Source organism: Perissodus microlepis, chromosome 11 (assembly GCF_051167445.1).
Source record: "Perissodus microlepis isolate ML-2025 ecotype Zambia chromosome 11, ASM5116744v1, whole genome shotgun sequence".
Lineage (NCBI taxonomy): Eukaryota > Metazoa > Chordata > Actinopteri > Cichliformes > Cichlidae > Perissodus > Perissodus microlepis.
This window is the reverse complement of record NC_140471.1, coordinates 31,327,653-31,352,655: the sequence shown is the minus strand read 5'-3', so window position 1 is coordinate 31,352,655 and position 25,003 is coordinate 31,327,653. Positions and strand designations below refer to the sequence as shown.

At 38.8% G+C, this 25,003-nt stretch overlaps 3 protein-coding genes and 1 pseudogene across 4 annotated transcripts in view; 1 reads left to right on the top strand and 3 right to left on the bottom strand.

Annotated features, from left to right (window-relative positions):
- The window catches only part of dpy19l1l (dpy-19-like 1, like (H. sapiens)), a 29,598-nt gene extending 25,425 nt beyond the window's left edge, over positions 1-4,173 (top strand). Inside the window, exon 22 of the mRNA XM_084944108.1 lies at positions 954-4,173. Coding sequence (XP_084800234.1) covers positions 954-1,125 — 172 coding nt within the window. The 3' untranslated portion in view covers positions 1,126-4,173. The remainder of the gene's footprint in view (positions 1-953) is intronic.
- Positions 4,174-4,240: 67 nt separating this feature from the next.
- On the bottom strand, positions 4,241-8,561 carry LOC146378221 (uncharacterized; annotated as a pseudogene). The gene is made up of 5 exons (XR_014801589.1): positions 8,504-8,561; positions 7,727-8,024; positions 7,477-7,629; positions 5,054-5,333; positions 4,241-4,824 (listed from the first exon to the last, which is right to left on the bottom strand). The product of XR_014801589.1 is annotated as an uncharacterized LOC146378221 (transcript).
- A 3,171-nt stretch (positions 8,562-11,732) lies between these two features.
- LOC146378220 (uncharacterized) lies at positions 11,733-18,574 on the bottom strand. Its single transcript, XM_084944114.1, has 6 exons — positions 18,131-18,574; positions 17,614-17,698; positions 16,241-16,526; positions 14,790-14,944; positions 12,639-12,918; positions 11,733-12,265 (listed from the first exon to the last, which is right to left on the bottom strand). The coding sequence occupies exons 2-6, from the start codon at positions 17,672-17,674 to the stop codon at positions 12,115-12,117; spliced, it is 933 nt and encodes a 310-aa protein (XP_084800240.1). The 5' UTR covers positions 17,675-17,698; positions 18,131-18,574; the 3' UTR covers positions 11,733-12,114.
- A 1,062-nt stretch (positions 18,575-19,636) lies between these two features.
- LOC146378219 (uncharacterized) lies at positions 19,637-24,150 on the bottom strand. The gene is made up of 6 exons (XM_084944112.1): positions 23,840-24,150; positions 23,321-23,385; positions 22,082-22,367; positions 21,574-21,728; positions 21,082-21,361; positions 19,637-20,598 (listed from the first exon to the last, which is right to left on the bottom strand). The coding sequence occupies exons 2-6, from the start codon at positions 23,382-23,384 to the stop codon at positions 20,448-20,450; spliced, it is 936 nt and encodes a 311-aa protein (XP_084800238.1). The 5' UTR covers position 23,385; positions 23,840-24,150; the 3' UTR covers positions 19,637-20,447.
- Positions 24,151-25,003: the final 853 nt, after the last annotated feature.

The following is a 25,003-nucleotide window of genomic DNA, read 5'->3' as shown; positions in this document are numbered from 1 at the left end:
GTATGTTATGAAAGGTATGTTATGAATATGCAATAACTATATGTACAGGCTATGAACAGGATATAAATATGAAAACTATACGGAAATATGAACTATGCAAGTTGTAAACAGTTGTAGAACTATAATTGTCGTATTGTACAGAATGATTGTTTATACAGAATTATACAGTAGTGCAGTTAAGATAAGTGAAATATGTGGATAATTTCTACAGAGGCTATATAAAGTGCTAGTGGTTGTGAGTGTTGGTTCAGTCCATGTTATTATTGTGTGTATGAGGGTACAGTTGTCCATTTGTTTGTTTTTGTCCATTGTGTGTGTGTAGGTGGTTGTGGGTGTGTGTGTGTGTTCAGCCCGTGAGTTTAATGTGAGTTCAGGAGTCTGACAGCTGTGGGGAAGAAGCTGTTCCGGTACCTGGTGGTCTTAGTCCGGAGGCTGTAGCACCTCCCAGAGGGCAGTAGGGTGAAGAGTCCGTGTGCTGGGTGACTGGAGTCTTTGATGATTTTCCCAGCCCTTTCAGACACCGCTTCCTGTAGATGTCATTTATGGTGCTCCGGTGATGCGCTGGGCAGTTTTCACAACCCTCTGCAACACCTACCGGCCCAAAGTAGAGCAGTTCCCGTACCAGACTGTTATACAGGTGGTCAGGATGCTCTCGATGGTGCAGCGATAGAAGTTCACCAGGATGTCTGAGGACAGGTGGTTCTTCCTCCGAGTCCTCAGGAAGAAGAGGCGCTGGTGAGCTTTCTTGTCCAGCTTGGAGCAGTTGGTCGTCCAGATGAAATCCTCAGAGATGTGGACACCCAGGAACTTGAAGCTGCTCACACGCTCCACAGACGTCCCTTTAATGTAGATGGGTGGATGTGGGTCAGCAAAATGGTATCCCTGAAACCTTTAACATTGCCTTTTATCTTATTTAATTCTTGTTTTTCTTTCTCATTCTTCCTCTCCATCAGACCTGGGTGCAGCATGCCAGAGATCTGGGATATTGAGGACCCCCAAAATGTTGGTAAAATCCCCCTCTGCACCCATATTTCCAGGAACTCTCGACCCCACTTTACCACAGTCTTTTCCAATGACATTTACAAAGTTCTCAAAGTCCCCAAAGCCACCAAAGATCTCAGATAACATCGCTGGACACACTGGCTCAACACCAAACTGTTCGTTGCGTCACTTCTTTGTCGTGCATTTTTTGGTCACTCACTGCCGTTGCTGCTTTTTACTTCCCAAAAACCCCGGTTCCACATTTCTTTTGTTACTCTGATTCACCAAACAGTGGCTCAAAAACAGGTTGGACATAACAAACAAGTATGCCATGAGTCTAAAACCTCTTGGTGGCGTCACAGCTCTCAGTATTTTTAACTCAGTCTCTTTCCAGACTAGCTATTGCTGCGTTGTTGTCACTAGTGATGTTCATTATATGAAAGCCAGGCGGTGGTGGTTGTAGCTCTCCATTTAGCTTCCTGGCACTGGTCTTGTTACATATATTCCTTATTTTAAGGGATGCTCTACTTACATTTGTATAGTGTTTTTCTTACTGTGTAGACCCGATTTTGACTTTCACTTCAGAAGTAAACTTTTGTCTGGCAAGACCAATCAGTGATGTCCACATACTGTGAAGCAATACCCTCTGCAAACCTGGCAAAAGCTGACTTCTTCTATTGTTATGCACAGTGTTGATGTATGAAACGATTTTTCAGTAGTACACTATTTTTATAATTTATTGGTGTCACCGTTTTTATGCAACTTTAAAAGTGTTGAAACATTTTCTTTTCAAGCAAACAGTGTTTTGAGACTTTTGGGAGTCTAGGAAGAAAATAATGTTCTTGTGTTTTAAAATGTACATAACATTGATGTCTATGTGAACTGAATTCACTCAAAAAACATTTTAGCTTAATTGGGAGCAGAGCTTTTGTTGTTGCTTCAGTAATAGTTAGTTTATTGTATAATTTTTATGTCCGAGAAGGTAACGAAAACATCGATTTCTTTGAGTCTTTTTTTTTTTGTAAATACTGACTACATTGTTTTGTAAACTGCTGATGGCCTTTAAAATGTTCTTTGTGCTTCTTGAATTATTGTTTGTTGCCAAAGGAAGTTTTATTATCAAAGCTGCATATTCAGGGTACTGTAGCATATGAAAAATTCATTTTTATGTGACAGCCAATCAGTTATTCGTAGCAGTAAATTTTATGGTAATGGTAGCAGTCGCCGGTTCCTTTGTCGGACCACATTAAAAACATGCCTCATTTGATTTATGCCATTACTTGAGAATAACAATGCCCCTGTCATGTCTGTTTAATAAATATGTAGCTATAGCCAGAAGCGGATCAGCTTGGCTTATTTTGGCGAAAGGACTGGAAAATGGGGAAAAGAGTTTAACTGGCTCCTTTAGAGAGTTATAGGAAAAAAACATAACAGGTCATAGTGTGATAACTGGAAAACGAGGTGACGTAGGATTTTGAAATTGATACCATACGTGCGTCTACTAACAACTGCTGGCGACCTCGTCCTCAAGGTCAGAGGTCAGGTTTTCTGAAAATCTTGTAACAGGATGACTCCAGATGGAAGTCCAATTGATTTTCAAATTGATGGCATAGGTGCATTTACTAAAAATCTGAAACGAAAAGTCTGAATCCCTTTTAGGGAGGAAGTTTGGTGACCTTGGTCTCAAAGTCGAGCTCAGAGGTGAATCTTGGGAACATGACACTCGATTCATATTGTAGGTCTGTCTGCTAAAAATCTCAGACGAGTTTGAATCCCAGTGACCTCGACCTCAAGGTCAGCTTTCTAAAAACCACCTAGGCCATGAATTACTTGTTTAAATAAACCTGAATCTTCACGTCTAAAAGTCGATGGCTTGATCAACAGCTGATGGCTCAAGTTACATTAATATTTTCACAATTTACAATAAAGAACTAAGATTTTGCTCATTCCCTCAAAATACGGCTGTTTCTTTTATTTCTTTTTTATCTCAGAGCAGAGTTTAACCGTTCAGCTTCAGCCGCCTACAAACAGTGAAGCTTGTCCTGCATTTCTGATTGTCTGTGGTGTCAGGAACGAACCTCAGAGACCATTCTCGTGGGATTTTTACATTGCAAAGCAAATTTCTCATCAAAGTTGAAATATTTTAATTTGGGTAAACATGGATTTGCCTGTAATGCTGCAGTTTTCCCTATTTCAGAGATTTGGTTGGTTTATTTGTCTTAATAATAATCAGATTCAATAAACCCTTGGAGTCAGTTTTATGCCTGTTAAGATTCATAAGTGCCATGACTCCTGGTAAAGGAGTTTTTTAATCTTTTCAGACTTGTATCCCTCTGTATAATCTATGAATCTCTGAGCTTCTTTACTGATGTGTAATTAATATTAAAATGACAGTAAAAACCGGAACAATACACTTTCGTACACTTGTGTTTTACACCCTGCAGCACCACAACTCGCCGTGGTGCACGACCTGCAGAAACAGCTGTTTGTCGCACTGTGCTGCTCTTAGGTGGTGTGATGAAAATGTTTTCCTACAAAATCACAACTCCATGTTCAAGTTTCGTTTGTTTGCTTGTTTTTCCTCCCAGTCCTTGTGCTAAGGTGAGACACAAACTTGTTGGCTATAGCTTAATATTTGGTATACAGACATGTGGTTAGTGTGGCTCTTTTAAAAATGTAAAACTATTCCTGTGAGAGGAGTGAACCACCTTCACCAACAGGAGTAACTCAACCGTCACCACTCAGGTGTTTTTTCTATTGCCACTTTTCTTCATAAGATATTTCCTCCAGTCATTTATAAAAATGTATCAATGATTGTTTTAGTTTATATAAAAAAGCTGATTTTGTTTGTTTTCTTGACAGATTAAAGATGTGTCTTGGGGTGAATAATTTACCTGACTTTGGAATCAGGGATAAGATTTTTTTTGTTGAAAACTGTTATCTTCACGGTTGGAAAAAGTCGTTTCTGTGATGTGAATAAATGTGGCGAATTAATGTCTGAAGATTTCAATAGTGTACAAGCGAGCTTGCAAGTGCCCGGTTTTAAGCAACTGTGCCATTGTCACACTTTCCCAGACACTTTGACAAAATCACTTTATTCCACTCTCTGGCCTCGTTGTGTTTCTGATGTTTTTTCTATTTGTCTATATTTTCTGTATTTAAAAAAAAATAAAATATTTGGAGTGAGCACCATTGCTTTGTCTTAAATGTAGATGTGAAAAGCACAAATCAAGCATTTATTTGAATTTTTAAAAGATTGTTTATTGATTTATTTGAATCTGGTGTATTTTCCATTTATTTTTTGTTGGCTGTATTCGTCATGCTTTCTTTGCACTCTGCACTACCTTTGTAGACATTCAAGAGTCACATCAAATATGTCCTGACAGCATTGGGAGAAACTCGTCCACTGACCTGCTCACAACACCTGTTTGGTTGTAATGGTGAGGCTGAATGTCTTGTGAGTAACTGCCTTTAGCTAACTGTTCTTTAGCTGTTGTTTACACAAAGTCAGTGTGTGATGCTCAGATTGGAATACAGGTCTCTCTTTATTAGCCTTCTGATTCTATTCTGATAAATTGGCGCTGTGTCCCCTGCCTATGATGGCCTATCCCAGTTGTCATAGGGTGATGGATTTCTTTTGATTTGTTAAAATTCTGTAAGTGAAATAATTTTTCCACCTAATCCAGGACAGAACCATAAACCTCCACTTTGCACAGACTCAGATATTCCTCTCTTCCTGGGATGACAACGTTAACGTAGCGGCCATCCATCCCGTTGCACTGGAACTCTTGAATGCCGCCTGCAGGGATACTTGTGATCAGAGATGGGCAGTAACACTGGGTTCTTCAGATTTCACTTAGAGCTGCACAAGGAGCCGACCATGAAGGAGAAAGCTGGCAAGTTTAATCTATTAATGTTTTTGCTTAATGGTTGGAGTCACAGAGTGTATTGATTAATGTACTGCTGCTGCCATCAGGACAGTAAAAGACAAAAATCCCAACTGAGGTCCAATTTGATAATTCTTTAAATTATGCTAAATTATAATGCTTTCAGTTTTTATTCTGTAAAGTACCTGGGATTGCTGTTGCCATTGTTGTCAAGAGAGTCTCCAATGCGAATCTCAGCCATGTTGAGTCGTTCTGGGTCAGAATCAGAGTTGACTATCTTAACAGAAAACACTTTGTGTGTTTTGCGCAGGTCAAGTCGCCACCAGGGGATGTTGTCGTAGCTTGTCTGAGTGCAGGATCCTTTTTCTGGGTTGCTGTTACGATTTCCATCTATGGCGTTATATGCAAGCCCTAAGGTCTGCACTGATGACTGCGTGGCTTTTCCTTGGAGTGCAAGGTTCTCTCCTGCAAAATATGGTTGAGGGATTTATGTTCTCATCACAGACACATCAAGACAGTTTACTTGAATGGATGAGATGATCAACGCAGAGACCTTTAAACAAGCTCTCACAACTTTTGTTTCTTTTTTGAGGGGGGGGGGGTTTGTGGCGCCAACTGAAATTTTAAAAACTGTGCCGTACTTGTTTTTTAATTTTTTTCTCAACAGTTTAATGGTTACACTTTTTGGCATCTTCCTGGAAGAGAGCTGCTCTCTTCCTCAGTTTTCCAGAGTGCAGTTCAGCAGTGACTATAGTGGCTTGCAAAAGTATTCGGCCCCCTTGAACTTTCCCACATTTTGTCACATTACAGCCACAAACATGACTCAATTTTATTGGAATTCCACGTGAAAGACCAATACAAAGTGGTGTACACGTGAGAAGTGGAACAAAAATCATACATAATTCCAAACATTTTTTACAAATAAATAACTGAAAAGTGGGTTGTGCGTAATTATTCAGCCCCCTTTGGTCTGAGTGCAATCAGTTACCCATAGACATTGCCTGATGAGTGCTAATGACTAAATAGAGTTCACCTGTGTGTAATCTAATGTCAGTACAAATACAGCTGCTCTGTGACGGCCTCAGAGGTTGTCTAAGAGAATATTAGGAGCAACAACACCATGAAGGCCAAAGAACACACCAGACAGGTCAGGGATAAAGTTATTGAGAAATTTAAAGCAGGCTTAGGCTACAAAAAGATTTCCCAAGCCTTGAACATCCCACAGAGCACTGTTCAAGCGATCATTCAGAAATGGAAGGAGTATGGCACAACTGTAAACCTACCAAGACAAGGCCGTCCACCTAAACTCACAGGCCGAACAAGGAGAGCGCTGATCAGAAATGCAGCCAAGAGGCCCATGGTGACTCTGGACGAGCTGCAGAGATCTACCATGTGTTAGAATGGCCCAGTCAAAGTCCAGATCGAAATCCAATCGAGAATCTGTGGCAAGATCTGAAAACTGCTGTTCACAAACGCTGTCCATCTAATCTGACTGAGCTGGAGCTGTTTTGCAAAGAAGAATGGGCAAGAATTTCAGTCTGTAGATGTGCAAAGCTGGTAGAGACATACCCTAAAAGACTGGCAGCTGTAATCGCAGCAAAAGGTGGTTCTACAAAGTATTGCCTCAGGGGGCTGAATAATTACGCACACCCCACTTTTCAGTAATTTATTTGTAAAAAATGTTTGGAATCATGTATGATTTTCGTTCCACTTCTCACGTGTACATCACTTTGTATTGGTCTTTCACGTAGAATTCCAATAAAATTGATTCATGTTTGTGGCTGTAATGTGACAAAATGTGGAAAAGTTCAAGGGGGCCGAATACTTTTGCAAGCCACTGTATCTGCATATATAAATTATATAATTGTGCGTGGTTGATTGATCAGTGCCATTTTTCTGCTTTAAGTGAAAGTGGTTTGTTGGACCTGGCTGGATCTATTCTGGTGTATTTGGTAACGTTATTTGTAGGTTAATGGAAACCACCAATGGTAGTGGTTCGATGCAACTTGATTTGTCCAAGTTATCTTCTGTTTAGCGGCCAACCGCGGAGCTTTGTGTTTTTGTTTCAAATTATGGTTTAGTTTTTCTTTTCTTTCTAGCAATAGTGGGGCTTTCTGTTTATTGTTTTAGTCCCTGATGTCAGTTTGCTTCTTTTCATGTTGTTCCTGTACCATTACGTTAATGGTATAAATTAATTACTGATATTTAAATATCTGTCTTGTTTGTGGTATGGTCTGCTGGCACTTTAGGGGACTCATGGAGTGTGTAACACAGATGTTTTTTGGGTGGTGAAGAAAAATTACATTTGTGAAAGACTTAAGTCTCATATTTTTTCTCAAACTATTCACATTTGTTTATGCCACTTCACAGAGAACTCGTGGAGTGCAGACTGATGCTGGATTTCTGACTAGGCTAATGACTCCTGAAAAAATGGAGGACTCTTTATAAAAAGGTTGTAATTCATAAACATTTAATGTAATACTTTTGATAAAACTCTTAAGATGAAAGTCTGTACTTCAGTCACATCTTATTTGAGATAGACTAGTGGTAAAGTCAAAATTACAAAAAAGTATGGTGAAAAAGAAAAGGGTGTTGTTTAATTTCTTACCAGTTGGGGCATGGTACCCATAAACCTCCACTTCAGAGTGTAAGAATTCTGTTTGAACCTGGTAAAAGCACAGTCACATAACGTCCCTCCACACGATTACTGGAAGTTATGGTGTGTGAGCTCCCTGCAGGAATTGAAGACATTATAGCAACCCTAAAAGAGAGGAAGAAGCCTGTAGTCTCAAGTCTTTCTATTATACAGAAAAGTTGCAGATAAATACTGAATACACTGGAAATTATCAGTGACTCACCGTGCGTTTGCAGCGCCATTGTCTTGTAACTTGTTGCCAATATGAATCTCTGCTCCATTGATCCTTTCTTCACAACAGTCTTCTCGATTGGTGATGATCATGGAGGTGATTATATAGGACTCCAGCAACTCTACTCTCCACCAGGGGTTTGCCTCTGTTGCAGTGTGACTGCATGATCCATAATTAAAGCGAGATACACAGTTTCCATCGATAGCATTACTCGCTGCTGCAAATCCATCCCACTCTCCCGGGGCGATTAGACGTGACTGCGTGGCTTTTCCACGTAAAGCCACATTTTCTGTAAAAGATATAAACATATTTTCATCAGCTTTGTTTTTCCTTTGGAGGAATTGATATCATCCAAAAACCTGTGTGTTCAATCTACGATCATTAGCTTGACATGAAAGTTGAGCCTTTAGGGTTCCAAGTAGTAACAACACACACGACTTTCTCGATCAGTTCATTTTGGTTATTGCTTAGCTTTTGTGCATCATCTTCAAGAGGTTAATATTTTGTTGGTTTTTTTTACAGATTTGACTTAACACGTATTGGATGGAACGCCATGAAATTTGCACAATCAATACATGTCATTAACTTCGGTGATCTTTTTTTATACAGTTAGGATGTCCACTTTTATTTTTTAATTCAACTACGATTGGATCAGCATGCCATTTTTATGTACATTCACATTTGTTTTACAGTTAAAAATAATTCTACTGCATCTAGTGATCTTTTATAATTGATCCTAATGTGCTGGTATTTGTACATCGTACTTACAGTAAGTGAAGGACATCTGCACAAAGAGGAGCAAAAGAGATGCTCTACTGAAGCTCATAATTCTGGTTGATACAAAGAAGATAAAAAAGAAGATTTAGGTTAGGTAATTTAGGTTTTTCCAAATGTGCAGGTACTGGAGTACAAAAACTGAATACATGCACAGTCAAGTGCAAATCTGTCAAAAAGTTCCTTAATACAGTGAATTGTTGAAAAATGTAAGATGACTGAAATAAAAATGTTAATTCTTACCCTGAATTTGTTCACGTAATCCACAAAGAGTCAACTCTCAGGCAAGGCAAAGCTTATCATTACTATGTACTTTAAATACCATATTCAGCATGGACACTATCCAATCACATCACATTACAGAGTTTACCCCCACCACTTATCACCTTTGGACACCTTGAAATGTTTTGACAAAGTTTATATAATGCACTTTTGTGTTTAATATTGCTATTTGACTTCATTTTCCCGAGTGGATCATTACGGTTTTGCCATACTGCTCCACTTGATTGAACTTTATTACTAATTTATTTTTTACTTTTTTTTTTGTGTCCCGTTTGGATCTTTAGCCATCAGAATTGTTGTCTTAAGGCCAAGAAAGATGCCAAGCGGATTTATTTTACCAAGTGGATCATCATGGCCTTGCCATATTGGTCCATTTGATTGACCTTTATTATAATTATGTATTTATTTTATTTTCGGTTGCTACAAACGGGACAGATGTGACTGGGGGATAGGACAGGGAGAAAGAATGAAAGAAAGAGAGGGAGAGAAAGAAAACCAAAGGGGAGAAGAGATGGTGAGAAGGGGGGGAAGAAAGGAAAAAACAAACAAACAAACAAACAAAACGCCTGGATCACCTGTATGGAGAAAAAAAACAGAAGAGAAAGCAAACAACAAAGAGCAACATAATAAAAACAGCACCATCACAATAAACTAGCTAGCAGTAGATAACAGTAGATACTAAATAATAAACGATATTGTGCAGCACGCAAGATAGACAGCGCACAATGTGCTTTGAGGCAGCAGCCAAGAAAGGTGTAGTCCGCGTCTGTGAACACCCGTGTGTACACCTGTGTGCATACCTGTGTGGATCAGCATGCTTGTATTCCAAAGGTTTCTCCATGTAACGATCTGCTAGGGAGTGTGGGGAGCCATAGCCCCGTCCACCAGGGTATGAAGCAGGTATGGAGGAGATCCAGGTCCCAGATATCCAGAGGCCCCAGAGTACAAGGACCCGAGGAGGACCACCAAAGGGGGGGGGGCCGTGCCACCCTCCTGGGAAGAGCTGAGTAGAGCCCCAAACGAGAGGTCACCCCGCAGCTACGGAGCAGAGGCCAGAGGGGGTTGCAGTGGCGTGCCCGCGGGCTCCGCCGGCAGCCAGCTGTGCCAGAGAGGACCGAGCTTCAGGCCCAGAGGCCAGAGGCCTGAGGGCATCCCACCCCCCGGAAGGAGCCCAGCCGGGCCACAGGCGCCCGGCCCCGCCAATCGGCCACCAGGAGTGAGCCGGTACATGCATGAGCGCCCAGCCCCAGATGACAAGGACCACCAACACACCAACGTCTGAGGGCATCAGCCACCGGCAGGGAGTGTGGTGAGGGGAGATAGGCCTCCGTACTTTAGAGGGCCTGAGATGTACCCAGAGAGGTTGAGTCTAAGACCCAACCTGACATATAGACACAGACAAACAGGCACACGCGGACACAGACGTGCATTCCCACCCCCATATGCACAACCAAATACTCGGCACTCACCCAACGTGTAGACAGACACAAATAGACACTGCACAGACAGTCGCACTCCCCAAACATACTCTATATCCCAGGTCCAGGTACCCCCGCCCCCAGAGGGGCAAGCCGCACCTAGACCCAGGAGATGTAACCCTTCTCTCTGGGGTGGAGGCAAGCGGACCACCTCCTTATCTGCAGTAGCAGGGAGGCCCCGCATCCCAGACCCCAGTCTGACGGCCAGCACCTCCTCCCAGCCCCCCAGCCCTGACGGCTAACAGAACCGGGGTGAGTGAAGACCTCAAACCTCCCTACGCCCGCTCATATGTAATGTTGTTGTGTGCTGTTCTAAAGTGCATTTAAAACTCAGGAGAGCATGGTACTAGCTTCCTCTCAGAGAGCAGCACGGCTTTATTTTTTACTTTTAAGTTATTACAATTGGAAGAGACATGACCGAGGGATAGGAAAGGGAAAGATGTAGACAAGAGAAGTTCAAAAAAAGAAGAGGGACCATGAGGAAAGACACTAAAAATCTGCTAGATCACCTGCTGGGAAAAAAAAGGAAAACAAGCATCCTGGCAGAAGTAACAGAAAATGATTTATTCTTGGTCAGAACCAATGACTGTAGAAAATGGTCATCTGTCGAACAAACAACTTCTTCATTGAGATCAAGGAGTCGACTCGCAGTCAAATCTCTGGAGGGGGAGTCGGTCGTTTTAAGTCACATTAGTCATCAGCACCCTCCAGTCATATCAAATGATAGTCTTGCAAACATGTTACAGAGCATTAATGCACATTCAGGTCTCACAGTGCTATTTGACTGGAAATTACTGAGTTAAGTCTTTTATCTTTTTACATCTCTTTTGTCTTCCACAATTTAAACACATCATCATCAAAAGACAGATATTAGTTGTGTTGTACACTGTAACAATATTTCCAGTTGTCATTGTGATGTTGTAGTTACACCTTTATCTACAGGTTATGTTTTTTTGGTTTTCCATATAATTCAAAAAGTCAGCATTTTGTTGATTACTGAACTTTGTACTTAACAGTTGAGTCAACAGGAAGGCCTATCAAAATATTTGCATGTCGTTACCTCACTCTGTGCTTGGGTAAGTATTACACAGTTCAGTGTCACCACATGAATGGACTGTAACGATGCTCTCAATAACTATAACTTTAAAAATAAAAAATCTAAAATATAATAATAATAAAAACAAATATAGCATAAAACCACCAGTCCCTTTTTTTTTTTTTTTTTTTTTATAAAACATTAAAATGTTGTATAATTCATACTGGTCAGCTAGCATAGAAACATGGAAGCACTTTGACATTCTAGTATTAAGCGTCTAAATGAAATTATGTTAAATTTCTCCCCACACCTTTTAAATACAGCACACATTAGTAATACTTAGAAAATAAAAACAGCAGTTATTATTTTTAAAATGCAGAAAATTGTCTAAATGACAAATAAATAATAAAATGAAAAGAAAGGTTTTAAATGGTTTTATTGTATTTCAATAATCATTACATACAGCTTTTTCTTTCTTCAGCAGGTACAATGACAATCCATCAATTGCTTATGGTAGGAAAAAAAAATTAGGAGCTGGAGTGAAAACATTTCCAGACATCTATCACAATGTGCAGGTTGTATACATGTTTATGTGATTGTGCTCTTATATTGTCTGTATTTATCTTACAAAGTATTTTCAGTCCTCTATCCTAAAGTCTCATCATCAGTCACAGAAAAACTTAAAATGAACTGTGTGGGAATTCAGTTATAGATAGATAGATAGATAGATAGATAGATGATGAGTGATTAGTAAGTGACAGATGAGTTTTGGTTCATATGATCATGTGTAAAAGTTGAATGTTATGAACCTAATCAAGTTTAGATCCATACACTTCAACTTCACACAGACTAAGGAACTCTTCTCGGGCCGGGATGACAATGTTCACATAGCGGCCGTCCATTCCATTGCATGTGAAATTAGCAACAGCACCTCCCGCGATGTTTGTGATCACTGCACACCTGGCAGATGAAACAAAAAGGTTAGCAAGTTTTGTATTTTAAAAAATGTCTTAAATTAAAAAACACACAGGGATTTTGAGAGCTATATACACTTTTCAGTTCAGGTTTGTTGGAGGACTACACATGCATGTTTTTGTGTTTTGTTTTGGGTAGTTTCTACATTTGGGTAGAGCTAAAATAGTAAAACAAGTCTACACCACCATTCTTATCATGGCAATTAAAATTATAAAAGGAATTTCTGCCATTTGTGAGACTGAACGGCTTTTCTGTTGTTTCCACAAAGTCTGTGAAACTGGCATCGGTACTGGGAGCAACTTGCCAGGTGTTTTTACAGATTTTAACAGACTTCAAAAGTCAACAGTCTTTAAACTACCTGGGGTTGTTGTTGCCATTGTTGTCAAGGGAATCGCCAATGCGAATCTCAGCTCCGTTGAGCCGTTCGGGGTTGGAGTCAATGTTGACAATTTTAACAGAAAACACTTTATGGGTTTTGCGCAAATTAAGTCGCCACCAGGGGCTGATGTTGTTGTTTGTGTGAGTGCAGGAGCCCTCTTCCCACTTGCTGTTACGATTTCCATCGATGGCATTGTATGCAAATCCAAATCCATACAACGATGACTGTGTGGCTTTTCCTTCAAGTGCAAGATTGTCTCCTGCAAAAGGAATAAACTGATAAAAATAACTGTCAACATCTGCATGTGTTTGCTGTTAACGGTTACAGTTAGTCTTGAAGAAATGCATGCCATTTGATTGACTTTTTCAATGTATTATTTCTTTTCTGTTTCAAGGTTAAGTATTTGAGATCAATTCCCAATGATCAGGTGATCCCCTATAATAGCACTTGGTAATGGTGAAAGGAAGAACTTCTTTTTAACAGGACCTCCAACAGAACTAGACTGCAGTGCAGGTGCAGTGATTTGCTCTTCTTGGTATGGTGAGCACCAAAACACAAAAAAGAACAGCATATAGAGACTATGATTAATAAAGAGGACAAAGCACTAACTGTGTTAGAGATAATATCAAAGTCACACGCTGAGCATGTATGTTTTCATACTACCTAATAGGGAAAAATATGCCAACAGTGGGAGTTTCAGACAAGCGAGGGAATGAGACTCCCTGTCGTTTGGATTTCACAAGGAGGTCGAGCAAAATGCAGTAATTTGCAAAACGTGCTGTAAAAACTTTTGCCGCAAAAGGCTGTAGTACCATGAATTTATTCCACCAGCTGAAAAGTCATCCATTACAAAAAGGCTGTTTTAAACTCTGCATGTCATCGTCTCCCCACACCCAAGAAAACATAAACCAGCTGTGATACCTGTGGCTGTTCTTGGTCAGTCATTTTATAGTCACTATCTAGACTTTTGTTTCTGTAATTTGAGGTGATCACATTTTTGAAAATAAGATTTGTTTTTGAGGTTATTTAAGCATATAGTGATGTTTTATTTTCCTCATATCTCCTAGCCCAAATCCCCAGCAGCCTGAGTGTAGACCAGCTTGATACCTGGGTTTGATACCCCAGGGCTCTTTCTATTTTACCTTTGTAATGTCAAGGAAGATGTGATTTCGTGAGGACCCAAACGCAGACCACAGAGAGACAAAACTATAACAATTTATAACTATAACTATAACGGTTTATTAAGGCAGATGATAAGAACAGGTACTGAAGCAGATAACAAAAATAGAAAAGAAAAACAGGCTGTGGAAAACTAAACTGGGAAAACTGAAAAGTACAAGAAAACCCAAAATAAACCACTCAGAGAATGTAACCCAACTTACAAATACTCCAAAACTGAAATAAGCCCACACTTGGAGATGAAAGTGCTCTAAGATGTGATGGGGTCTGATCATTCCAGACTTCGTTCGTGAGAAGATTGTTAATTCAATCTTGAATTTAACAGGAAACCAATGATGAGAAGCTAATATAGACAAATATCATCTCTCTTTTGAGTCCCTTTTTGAGTACTAATGTTTTGGATCAACTGAAGACTCTTCAGGGATCTTTTAGAACAATTTGATAATAAGTAATTGGAATACTAAAAAGTATGGACTGGTTTTCAACATCTTTCTGAGACTAAATGTTTCTAATTTTACCAATACTGTGCAGATGACAGAACGTAGTCTTACATATTTGTTTAATATGCACATTTATGAACATATCCTGGTCAAAAATGACTTAAATATACCTCAGTGTTACTGGAGAAAAAAATGTAATACAGTCCACAGTAAGCACCTGGTTAGGCAACATGTTTATAAACTTCCGGCCGAGAACAATATTACAGATCATTCAGCGCAGTACGTCTATTGGATATAACTTAACAAATTCATTTTTGTTATCTGGGTTCTAGATAAATATAATTGGGTGTCATCTGCATAGCAGTGAAAATGTATGTTATCTATTCCAACAATATTACCTAAGATAATTTTTTCTTTCTTAAACTAATAAGACTAGCATCACTGGGATTCCTACGAATTTGGCTGTAAGGCTGCATACTGTCCACATTTATGTAATAGCTCATATTCTTACCAGTTGGAGAACGGTATCCATAGACTTCCACTTCACAAAGTGTGAGAATCTTTCTTGAACCAGGCAGAGTCAATATAACATAGCGCCCCTCTGCTCGATCAGTGAAAGTCACACTGAAGGATATGCCAGCACCAACTTCAGAAATTTCACCAACCCTAACAAAAAGTGTGTGAGAGAGAAATATAGGATATATAGCTTTAGTGTCCTTGTGTGTAGCTTACCAGGGTAACATATTAGAACATGTGATTGTCAGTATGGTAATACAGTTGGTTCCATAAGTTGTTGGACATTTTGTAGGTTTTTAAATCAAATGATATGCAGCTTTCAGCTTTGGTTCAAGGGATTTAAGATTAAAATTACATTGTTATTTAGGAATTACATCTGTCTTAATACATATATTATCACAGGCTAAAAATTAATTGGACAAACTAACATAATTTTAAAAGTAAGGATTGTTTTTAACCCCTTACAGTGAACAACTGCTTGACGTCTACAACCCATGGACATCAACAAGTGCTGTTTAGTTGCTTGAGATGTTCTGCTAGGCCTTTACTGCAGCTGCCTCCAGTTGCTGCTTGTTTCTGGGTCTATCTGTCTTCAGTTTTTCACTGTCCATTTGGACAGTGTCCAGTCAGTTTTACAGTATTTAGCTGAATCTGAGGTTCTGCAGTTCTGTACCCTGTATGTCTCAAGATTCATCCAGCTACTTCAAATGGCAGTAACATCTTCAAACACTCTCAGTCATACACTGCCTATACCATCAGATTGCCTCCAGTATATTTTCAGATAATATGGTTTTCGGTCTTATATTTAAAATTACTACAAAAAGCCTAAGGGAGTCTCGGGGAACAGGCCTAACCTGCCTAACCATAAAACTGCCTGTCAAGCTTTAACTTATGAGACTTTGAAAATGAGGGCACTGTGTTTAAAAATCGTTATAATTCATATACACTTATTCCCTTAAATTAAATCTGGAAGTCTGAACTTCATTGACATATCAATTAGCTGTTTTAAATCAATTCCAAAATTGGTTTGACTGACACAAAAATTGTGTCAATCCAACAAATTGTGGGCCAAACTTTAGAGCAAATCAGACTTTATACTGCTCAGATGTATTTTTAAGTAGTGGTATATCTGTAGCAAGCAGCCGGAAGTTATAGAGCAAAAATGATGGCAAATGAAATAACAGATGTTGAGCCTTCAAAACCGTTGACTGTCAGCTTTCAGACTATCGATATTTGATTTAACTATAACCACATGTCCAGAGATATAAACCCTTTTCTCAAAACTGACAAACAAAGGAACAACCTCTACTGCTATCACTGATCCAGTTTGAAAGACAGAGCTAAGCCAACATCGCTAACACCAAGAGAAACAGAAAAAGGCTAAATAAAAGATAAAAAAATCTCTCTGTATAAATTAATGGTATTTTTTTCTTTATTTGTACTAACTTTGGGTTTCCTAAACCTTCGTTCTCCAAAGAGTTGCCTATGTGGATCTTTAGCCCGTTGAGCCTTTCATGACAGCAGTCTCCTCTGTTGGTGATTGTGACAGAAGTGATGATGTAGGACTGAAGCAGGTCCACTCTCCACCAGGGATGGTTCTGTGTACTAGTGAGTGTGCACGATCCCGCTCTGAAGTCAGAGTTACGGTTTCCATCAATTGCATTGAGGGCAGCTGAGAGGACGTGGTCCTCAGAGATCGACTGGGCTGCTGTACCACGCAAGGCCACATTTTCTGTGAATTAGGGAGTCACAGAAATAAGATAAAATAATAGGAAAGACATTCAAACAGACAGCAAAACTGCCCAAGCATCTAAGTTGTTGCACATGAGTTATGAGGTATTTATTTATGTGACCTAATTTCTACTGGAATTAATAAAGTATTATAATTATTTCCTTTCTGAGTTAGCTTATGCACGACAGATTTGTTTTGTAGTATGACTTTCAGAAAGGTCAGACTAGCTTTTACAGCAGGACAACATAAAACGCAAACTTTTATGCAGAACACAATTCTAAAAACCAAAATATACTGTATATGAATTACTTATAGGCACTTGCTGCCAGAGTTGTGAAATTGTCCAAAACTAGTCGTCTTGGAGATGAGTGTGTCTGCTTTGGAAGAAAATAACACCAATACTTTAAGCAGTCCAGACAGTCAAATTATAAAGATACATTATTTGATATTATAATGTATTTTGAAAAAGCATGTCAGTATAATTATTTTTACAAGACTCCTACAAACAGACCACTCTGAATGTGTCAGTAAATAATATTCTGTTTTCCTCTACGCATGCAGCTAGTTTGCTGATTTGCAGTTTTCAGTTGAGTCATTTGCAATAGCGTAACCCTTCTGTGGATTAAATCTGCATGTAGTCTGATTTCTCATAGTTTCCATGGATTTCTGATTTCATTTTTCACTCCTGTATCAGAATGCATAAATTCCTTTCCCATTGCCTGTTTTTTTTTCTGGAGGTTAAAAACATACAGAAAATACCTGTACTTTGTACTTTGCTATATTATAGAAATAAACTGTCTGCACCAGCATTTTTCACACATTAGTAGATCATCTGCACAACTTTCCAATCTCATAGGTGATTTTTTGTTTGTCATTATGGCCTCATGTTAATTAGCATTATGTAAATCTTTGACTTATGTGATAACCCCCACTTAAGCATTTGTGGATTTTTAAATCAGGAGTATTATCTCGTGGCAGCAGGCATTTTCATAGCTACTGAGGCAAGGACTGCTGCTAAAGGACATCTTTGTATGATGTTGATACGCCATTTTTAACATTTAAGACATTACTCTCATGTCACACTTACGATAAGTGGAAGTCGAACTCGTTCTTAAGAGGAGCAGCAGAAGGAAAACACTTGTTTTCATTATTCTGGTTAAGAAAGATGATATCTGTTGAGAACAAACAATATTTAGTCCTTTCTAGTTCCTAGTTATTAGTTATTACTGTAAGTATATTCCATTAGGACTCTTTCTTCAGAAATAAGCTAAGTCTCTCTCTTTTTTCCCTGTGGAATCTGGTCAGTGAGAGTCAAAGGCTTTAAAACAATATTTTTCCAGGTTCCTTCCTTAAATGGTGAGAAGCAATATGCACAATTTGTAGACTCTGAAGAAATACTAGAAGTAAAGTCTCTAGCAGACACCATTTATTTGTTAGATCAGGTTGCCATTCAATGTTTTCTTTTCAAAGAAAAAAAAATAAGTTGCTATACAGATGGGGATTTATACTGAAAAGTGATCTTACAATTGAGTTCCTCTTTTTGTCTGTAACAGATGGTCATTTCTAACTGTGCTTTTCATAAATAAAAGAAAGGAAAGTGTTACCTGAGGATCCGGACAAAGCAGTTGCCTTTTTCCTGAAACAAAAGCTGCTATTAATTATATTTCTGTTTGTTTTTATTAATGCATCTCATCTCTCAGCTGAATCACACTAAACCAAACATTAAAATTTATCTCATATTCCTCTTCAACTCTGTCTATTCACGACCCAGTGGTTTGTTCCCAGGCATCTGTGTTCCACTTCCAGTCATGACCTAACTTTCTAACACTGTGAGCGAAACAGTGCACCGTAATGCAGATTTTTTTTTTTTTTTTACTGATTATTTTGCAACATCCTTGTTCTTGTACTTGCGTCACACACTGTTGTTCAAAAGTTTGGGATCGCCTCGAGCTTTCAGAAAACAGATAAAGGTTCCAGGGCACCAATAACTGTTTCTGTTTTTCTACATAATGAAAACATTTTCTATTGAAACAATGAAATAATGCTCAAAAATGTTCACTCAATAGAGGGGTCTGTGCCTGAGGTTATTGTACAAAAAAAATCTAAACACACATATTTTCCATGACAGGATCCAGAGCATGTTTTGCAATTTCAATGAGGAAAATCTACAGGATTTATGGACTTCATGTGCCAGTTACTGGTAGACTTTGTTGCCCCTCTCATGTGTACTGACATCATTGATTCCAGTATTGGGCCCAGTATATTTGGTGTTGTACATGTGCTAGGCTTTGGCAACAGCAACAGTGTTTTTAATGAAAATGTGTGGATGTGGTTCTAGAGTGGGAATTAGAAATTATAGAAGAGAGCCGTCAATGATCAAAGTTCAGACTGAACTTAAATCAGATAAAAGTAGTTAAATATGTTAAGCAGCTGATAATGCAGCTTAAGCACAAATATGCAGAAGTACCAGAAAGGCCACGAACTTCTAGTGAAAAGTAAAAATGCCTAGCTGCACATTTCCACTTGCCCGGGTGTTTCAACATGACATATACTGTGACTTCTCTATTTTCCCAACTGAAACACATAAGCCAACAAATCTGCAGCAACTGTATGATGTTATTGTTTCAGTCATTTTCTTCTCCACCACACTCCCCTGCCACATGTGACAGGTTTTCTACTTCACTAAATTTATGAACCACCTCTGACGTCTTCCTCTTTTCCTCCTGCCTGGCAGGTTGAACATCGTTGAACATCCATTGCCCCACTATCCTTCCTCTTCCTCATGCAGTACCACAGGTCCTCTCTTGGCACCCTATCATATTCTTACCCTACGTCCACAAAGACACAGTAAAACTTCTTCTGAGCTTCACTTCTCCATCAGCTCTCTCAAAACAAACAGCCCATCTATAGTGCTCTTTCTTGGAAGAAAACTATACTACTGCTTGCTGATCATCACCTCTCTTCTTAACTGAGCTTCAACAGCTCTTTCCCATATCTTCATGGCATGGCTCATGAAACTTATCCCTAGCGAAGAGGGTGATGTACAGCGCTGTGCTCTTGACAATCAGCACCAGCACACTTCTTTCCTGTTCCTCAGGCGTCCTCTCACGTTTCCAGATTGTGTTAAAGTTGTTTAAAAAGTCCACTGTCCATCTCCATACCTCCATACCTCTACAGTTATGTCATCTATCCATCATATCAGCCAGCTCTTTCCATCTTCCTGTATTTTAAAGTCTCTATTGTCACACCCACACTCCTACCTTTCCTTCTCACTCACTTTTGTCTTTTGTCTTTGGTCAACACTACCAAGTTTCCACTGCAACTCTGTTGGCCAACAGCACCGGATGTGGTGGTTGTTAACCTGAGCCCAGTATGGTAATCTCATTCTTGATGATCCGCATTGAAATTTCAGCATAAAAAAAAGGGGTCATGCTCAAGACTAAAGCTGATAAAATTAGTACAACAAGAATTTTAAAATAATGTAATTTTTGCAGTGATTAAATTCAGACTTTTCTTGGAGCAGAGATTGTTACAGCATATGAAATGCTTATGATGAAACAAACAAAACATCCAACAAAAAGCAACAGCAGTGAGAATTGAGATGTCGAAAAATCAAATGTACTGTAATTACACACTAATGTCACGTACTAGAATATCACATTGTTTTACTTGAATCAACAGTCAGTAGACACAAACAACAAACATGTTTTACATAGAATCAAAGTAATTATTTTACTGTAACAGTTCTAATCTAGCATACATTTTTTCTTCTAAGTTTCCAAATATTTTTATAATCTATGATCCATAAGTGACTAATCAATGTTCTATTTATTAATCTACTGTTTTGATCTACGCAAGATGCAATAAATACCTAATTAAACTTCTGCAGTGTGCAAGCTTCTTGTTTGTTTTTCTGTTTTCTTAATCCAGCCTAGAGCCGTACACTTCGACCTCACACAGACTCAGGAACTCTTCTCTGTCGGGAATGACAATATTAACATAGCGGCCTTCCGTTCCATTGCATGTGAACTTAGCAACAACATCTCCAGCGATGCTTGTGATCACAGCACACCTATCAGAGGAAACAGAAATTTAATTTGTTAATCTCAGTCAGGACAAATTATTTGTCCGTGGTGTTCTGGCTCACTGAACTCCACGGATGTCCTTTGAAGACTAACAAATCACATCACATCTCTACCCCAATGTATGCCATGTACACATGGCACAAGCTGCTTGTCAGTGACACATCACAGGGAGGTGAATCGCTGTCTGAATGCTGAATTAATGCTGTCTATTAGTGCTTGCTGTGCAAAGTAATCTTCATAAGGAGTGGCACTGTTTGTGGCCAAAAAAATGTATATTCCTGACAGTCATAGTTTATAAGAATCAAACGTTCCCATTAAATTTATTAGGAAATGAATGCAGGTCATTTTTGACCCACTTATGCATCTAGGGGTTAAGAAAATAAGTGCATGAATTACTTTTGTCAGCAATAAGACTGCAGTAGCTGTAAGATGTGTTGAAATGCAGCACGGGCATAGCTAAAACGGGCTACCTGGAGTTGTTGTTCCCATTATTGTGAAGGGAATCGCCAATGCGGATCTCGGCTCCATTGAGTCGTTCTGGAAGAGAATCTTGATTTACTATATTAATAGAAAACACTTTACGTGTTTTGAGCAGATCAAGTCGCCACCAGGGGCTCATTGATTTCTGTGTGAGAGTGCAGGAGGCATCTTCCCATTTGCTGTTACGATTTCCATCTATGGCATTAAATGCGTTGCCAAATGCATACAGTGAGGATTGTGTGGCTTTTCCTTGGAGTGCAAGATTCTCCTCTGCAAAAAGAACAAATTTAAAAGAGTAACTGTGATGTTTGTTGCGTGTAGCAAATTATGATAAAGCGAAAAGTTGATTTTTTTTTTTCAGTTTCAAGTGAAAAAAAAAGTGATATTAACTCTTATCAACCTAAGATTTCGAGTTTATACCACATCTTGCTGATATATTGATTACTGTCCACATTAAATGATATAATAGCTCATATTCTCACCAGTTGGAGTAGGGTATCCATAGACTTCCACTTCGCAGAGTGTGAGGATCCTTCGTGAACCGGGCACAGTCAAAGTTACATACTGTCCCTCCACACGATTGGTAAAAGTCAGATCGAAGGATTTGCCCAAACGAATTCGAGAAATTCTACCAACCCTAATAGAAAATGTGAGAGTTAAATAGTTTACAGCAGCAGAGGTCAGAACATTTCATTTCCAGCATGGTAATGCAACAAATCCAGGTCTACTCAAAAGTATATTGGATTTTTTTACCCCATAAATCAAGTTGGGATGTATTTTTATAGTATTATTTGTGCCTTTAACTATCTGTAACAGACATTTTCCATATATATACATATTCATATACAAAAATATCTTATATATATATATCTTTAAAAGAAAAACCCCAAATAACCAAATATTGCAGAGATAAGATGAGAAAAATGCCGAGGAAAGAGTAAAAGAAAAACAAAAGAATCACAAGATAATTACGTATTTGTTTATATTTACATTGGGTTATCTAAACCGTCATTGACCAAAAAGTTGCCAATGTGGATCTCCAGCCCGTTGAGCCTTTCATGACAGCAGTCTCCTCTGTTAGTGACGGTGATGGAAGTGATGACGTAGGACTGAAGCAGGTCCACTTTCCACCAGGGATTGGTCTGTTCATTAGTGTGTGTGCACGACCCCGCCATAAAGTCAGAATTACGGTTTCCATCGATTGCATTGAGGGCAGATGCCCTAGCATGCGGGTAACAGGTTGACTGAGTTGCTTTACCACGCGTAGCCAGATTTTCTGTGAATTAGACCGTTACAATGTATAAAAAAGATCAAATGAAAACAACAACAAAAACAAAACGTTCCACTGCTATCACAGTTTTTTGTAATTGTTACCTCAGGCTAATTGGCTCTTGCACTCAATCTGGCAGAAAATAGTTTTTTAGTAGTTAAGTTTCAGCAAAGTAAAAGCATCATTGAAACAAGCAAGTGTAAATAAAGTGAGTAAGACAACGCTCCAATCAGAATGTGCTCCACAGTCTCATTGATGGTGTTGTATGTTGACATTGGAGAATGGTGACAGTTAACAGTATCTGATACATGATGAGAACATGTTGGCCAGGCCTCGTCGCAGCCCCTCCATTTATCTACTCTCTGAAACAACCTGTCTGAGCTCCTCTTCATTTACAGCCACCCTCATTTTAAGGCATCGTTCTTCTGGTTGGTTGGCTGAACAGCCGAATGTCAGGCGGGTGAAGCTGTGTATCTGAGATGACTAGAAATGAATGTCCACACTTTTTGGCATTTTAAATACCAAAAAGATAATAGGATTGTTGGGGAAGGGGCAGTAGGTGGGCTTAGAAAGAATAACATACAGTTTATACAAAAAGCATTTCTGGGCTTTGGGGGGCATTTTAGTTCTAAGACTACTATGTTGTGCACCATGAAGTTCTTGGTTTGTTTGCTTGCTGGATTTACACTTTTTATGAAGAGGACTTGGCTTTGTGGGGGTATCGGGGGGGGTGCAGACTATCCCAGCTACCATAGGGTGAGAGGCGGGGTACACCATTGACAGGTTGCCAGCCTGTCACATGGCTAAGAAACAGAGACGGACAACAATTATGGGCAATTTAGAATCACCAATTAACTTAACCCCACAAACTGCATGCCACAGATCAATGGATTGATGGATGTCATTACACAAAATCATAACTGACACACATCTCACACTGACTCTAACATCACACTTACGATAAGTAGAAGCCAAAGTCGTCCTCAGGAGGAGCAGCAAAATGAAAACACTCAGTTTCATCATTCTGGTTTCAAAAGAAACAGAAAATAAACTGTTAGGTATTTTATGTTTTCAACACCAGTTAAGAGAAGCTTTTGTGCAAAAACACACGTGAACATCTTTGAATAAAACAACCTAAATAGCATTTTTCTGTGAGCGCTGCTACTACTAAATATCTTTGCATGCTCCAATCACCATTGGATGGTTGAAAGCTGCCAAAAAATATGCTGCCGTGAATAAACTGTCGATTTAAGCTTCGATTCTTTTTTAAGTAGATTGGCCTCTAAAAGCAATTGACAACAAAAAAAGTTTAACCAGAAATTCAAAATAGAAAAAGAAAAGTTCACGGCTGTAAATTGGTGATGTAACAGTCTACGTTGTATATTCAGACTGTGAGAAAAGAGAAAGCTGCACACGGAGGTTTATGTCAAGAAAGGTTTGTATCAAGATTTTTTTTTTCAAGAAATAAAAAGTCTTACCTGAAGATCCGAACAAAGCAGATACTGTTTCCCCTGGGACTGTCAGTGAATCAGAAAAGCTGCTACTGATGATATTTCTTTTATCTTTTGTTTTTTGTATGCATTTCTGCCTTTACCTCAGCAGAAAATATATCATATTCCTTCTCAACACTGTCCAATTACTTCCCACTGGTTTGTGCCCCATGCACATCAGTTTCACTTCCATACTTGTGAATTATATTTCCAGCCAGCGTGCCAGAACACAGATGTTTTCCTGGTTATTTTGCAATATCCTGTTTGGAGTTATTACTCAAGATTTAATCATGCACTATTGCTCAAAAGTGTAGGATTACTTTGAATTGTTTTTGGAAGATAAGCACATTTTCTTTTCAGTTCTTTTTTGTTTATTTGTTTAACCTTAAATTGATTAAAAAATGTTGTAAGTGAACAATATTGATTAATATAATCTTTTCTCATATGTCACATTTTTTTTTATTCAAATGAGCTTGAAGAGGTCCGTTTTTAGCATGCTGAAGAAAAATCTATAAACCAGATTAAAATAACTGAATGAAATGAAAAAAATGAGTAATTACTTGAATCAACTCTTATCTCCTGAACAGACAGATTATACATCCTAACAAAAAGTATTTGTTGTATGCTCCCTAAAATGACACACATATTTCTTTTTTGACAGTGTGGAGTTCATCTTTCCTGGGTTTCAAAGCAAGTTACTTGATGTACAGACGGATCGGAGCTGTGGTGTCTCTCATGATGAAGAGAAAGCTGAGCAAGAAGGTGAAAGTGTTTTGTGGCTAGTTTAATTCTAACCTCACCTGGGACTATCAACTTTGCATAGTGACCAAAAGAACAAGATACAAGCTGTAGAAAGGAACTTTTTCTGAAATCCTAAACCCATCCATCATTGATGCTGCCTTAACGTGTGTAGTGTTACCAAATATGAACAAATCAAGTAAAACTGCTCAGTGGTACTTTTTTACTTGCCTGGGTGTTAATATACAATATTAACAAATTACATATTACAAATACTCAGTGACTTCTGTATTTTGGTGTCTGAAAACAGATAAATATTCAGCTTGTGATTTAGTGATACTATTATATTTATATATGTGTGTGTGTGTGTGTGTGTGTGTGTGTGTGATCTCAGCCAGGTGATACACATTATGA

What these genes read in the sequence shown, in the direction of transcription:
- LOC146378220 (XM_084944114.1), bottom strand. Translation starts at nt 17,674, where the DNA reads ATGAAAACAAGTGTTTTCCTTCTGCTGCTCCTCTTAAGAACGAGTTCG. An exon ending in GAGTTCGACTTCCACTTATC is followed by an intron (nt 16,527 to 17,613) that starts GTAAGTGTGACA and finishes CCTAATTCACAG; the next exon opens with AAAATGTGGCCTTGCGTGGT. An exon ending in AATGGCAACAACAACCCCAG is followed by an intron (nt 12,266 to 12,638) that starts GTAGTTTAAAGA and finishes TTCATCTGCCAG; the next exon opens with GTGTGCAGTGATCACAAACA.
- LOC146378219 (XM_084944112.1), bottom strand. Translation starts at nt 23,384, where the DNA reads ATGATGAAACTGAGTGTTTTCATTTTGCTGCTCCTCCTGAGGACGACT. An exon ending in GACGGTTTAGATAACCCAAT is followed by an intron (nt 21,729 to 22,081) that starts GTAAATATAAAC and finishes ATTTTCTATTAG; the next exon opens with GGTTGGTAGAATTTCTCGAA. An exon ending in TGGATACCCTACTCCAACTG is followed by an intron (nt 21,362 to 21,573) that starts GTGAGAATATGA and finishes TTCTTTTTGCAG; the next exon opens with AGGAGAATCTTGCACTCCAA.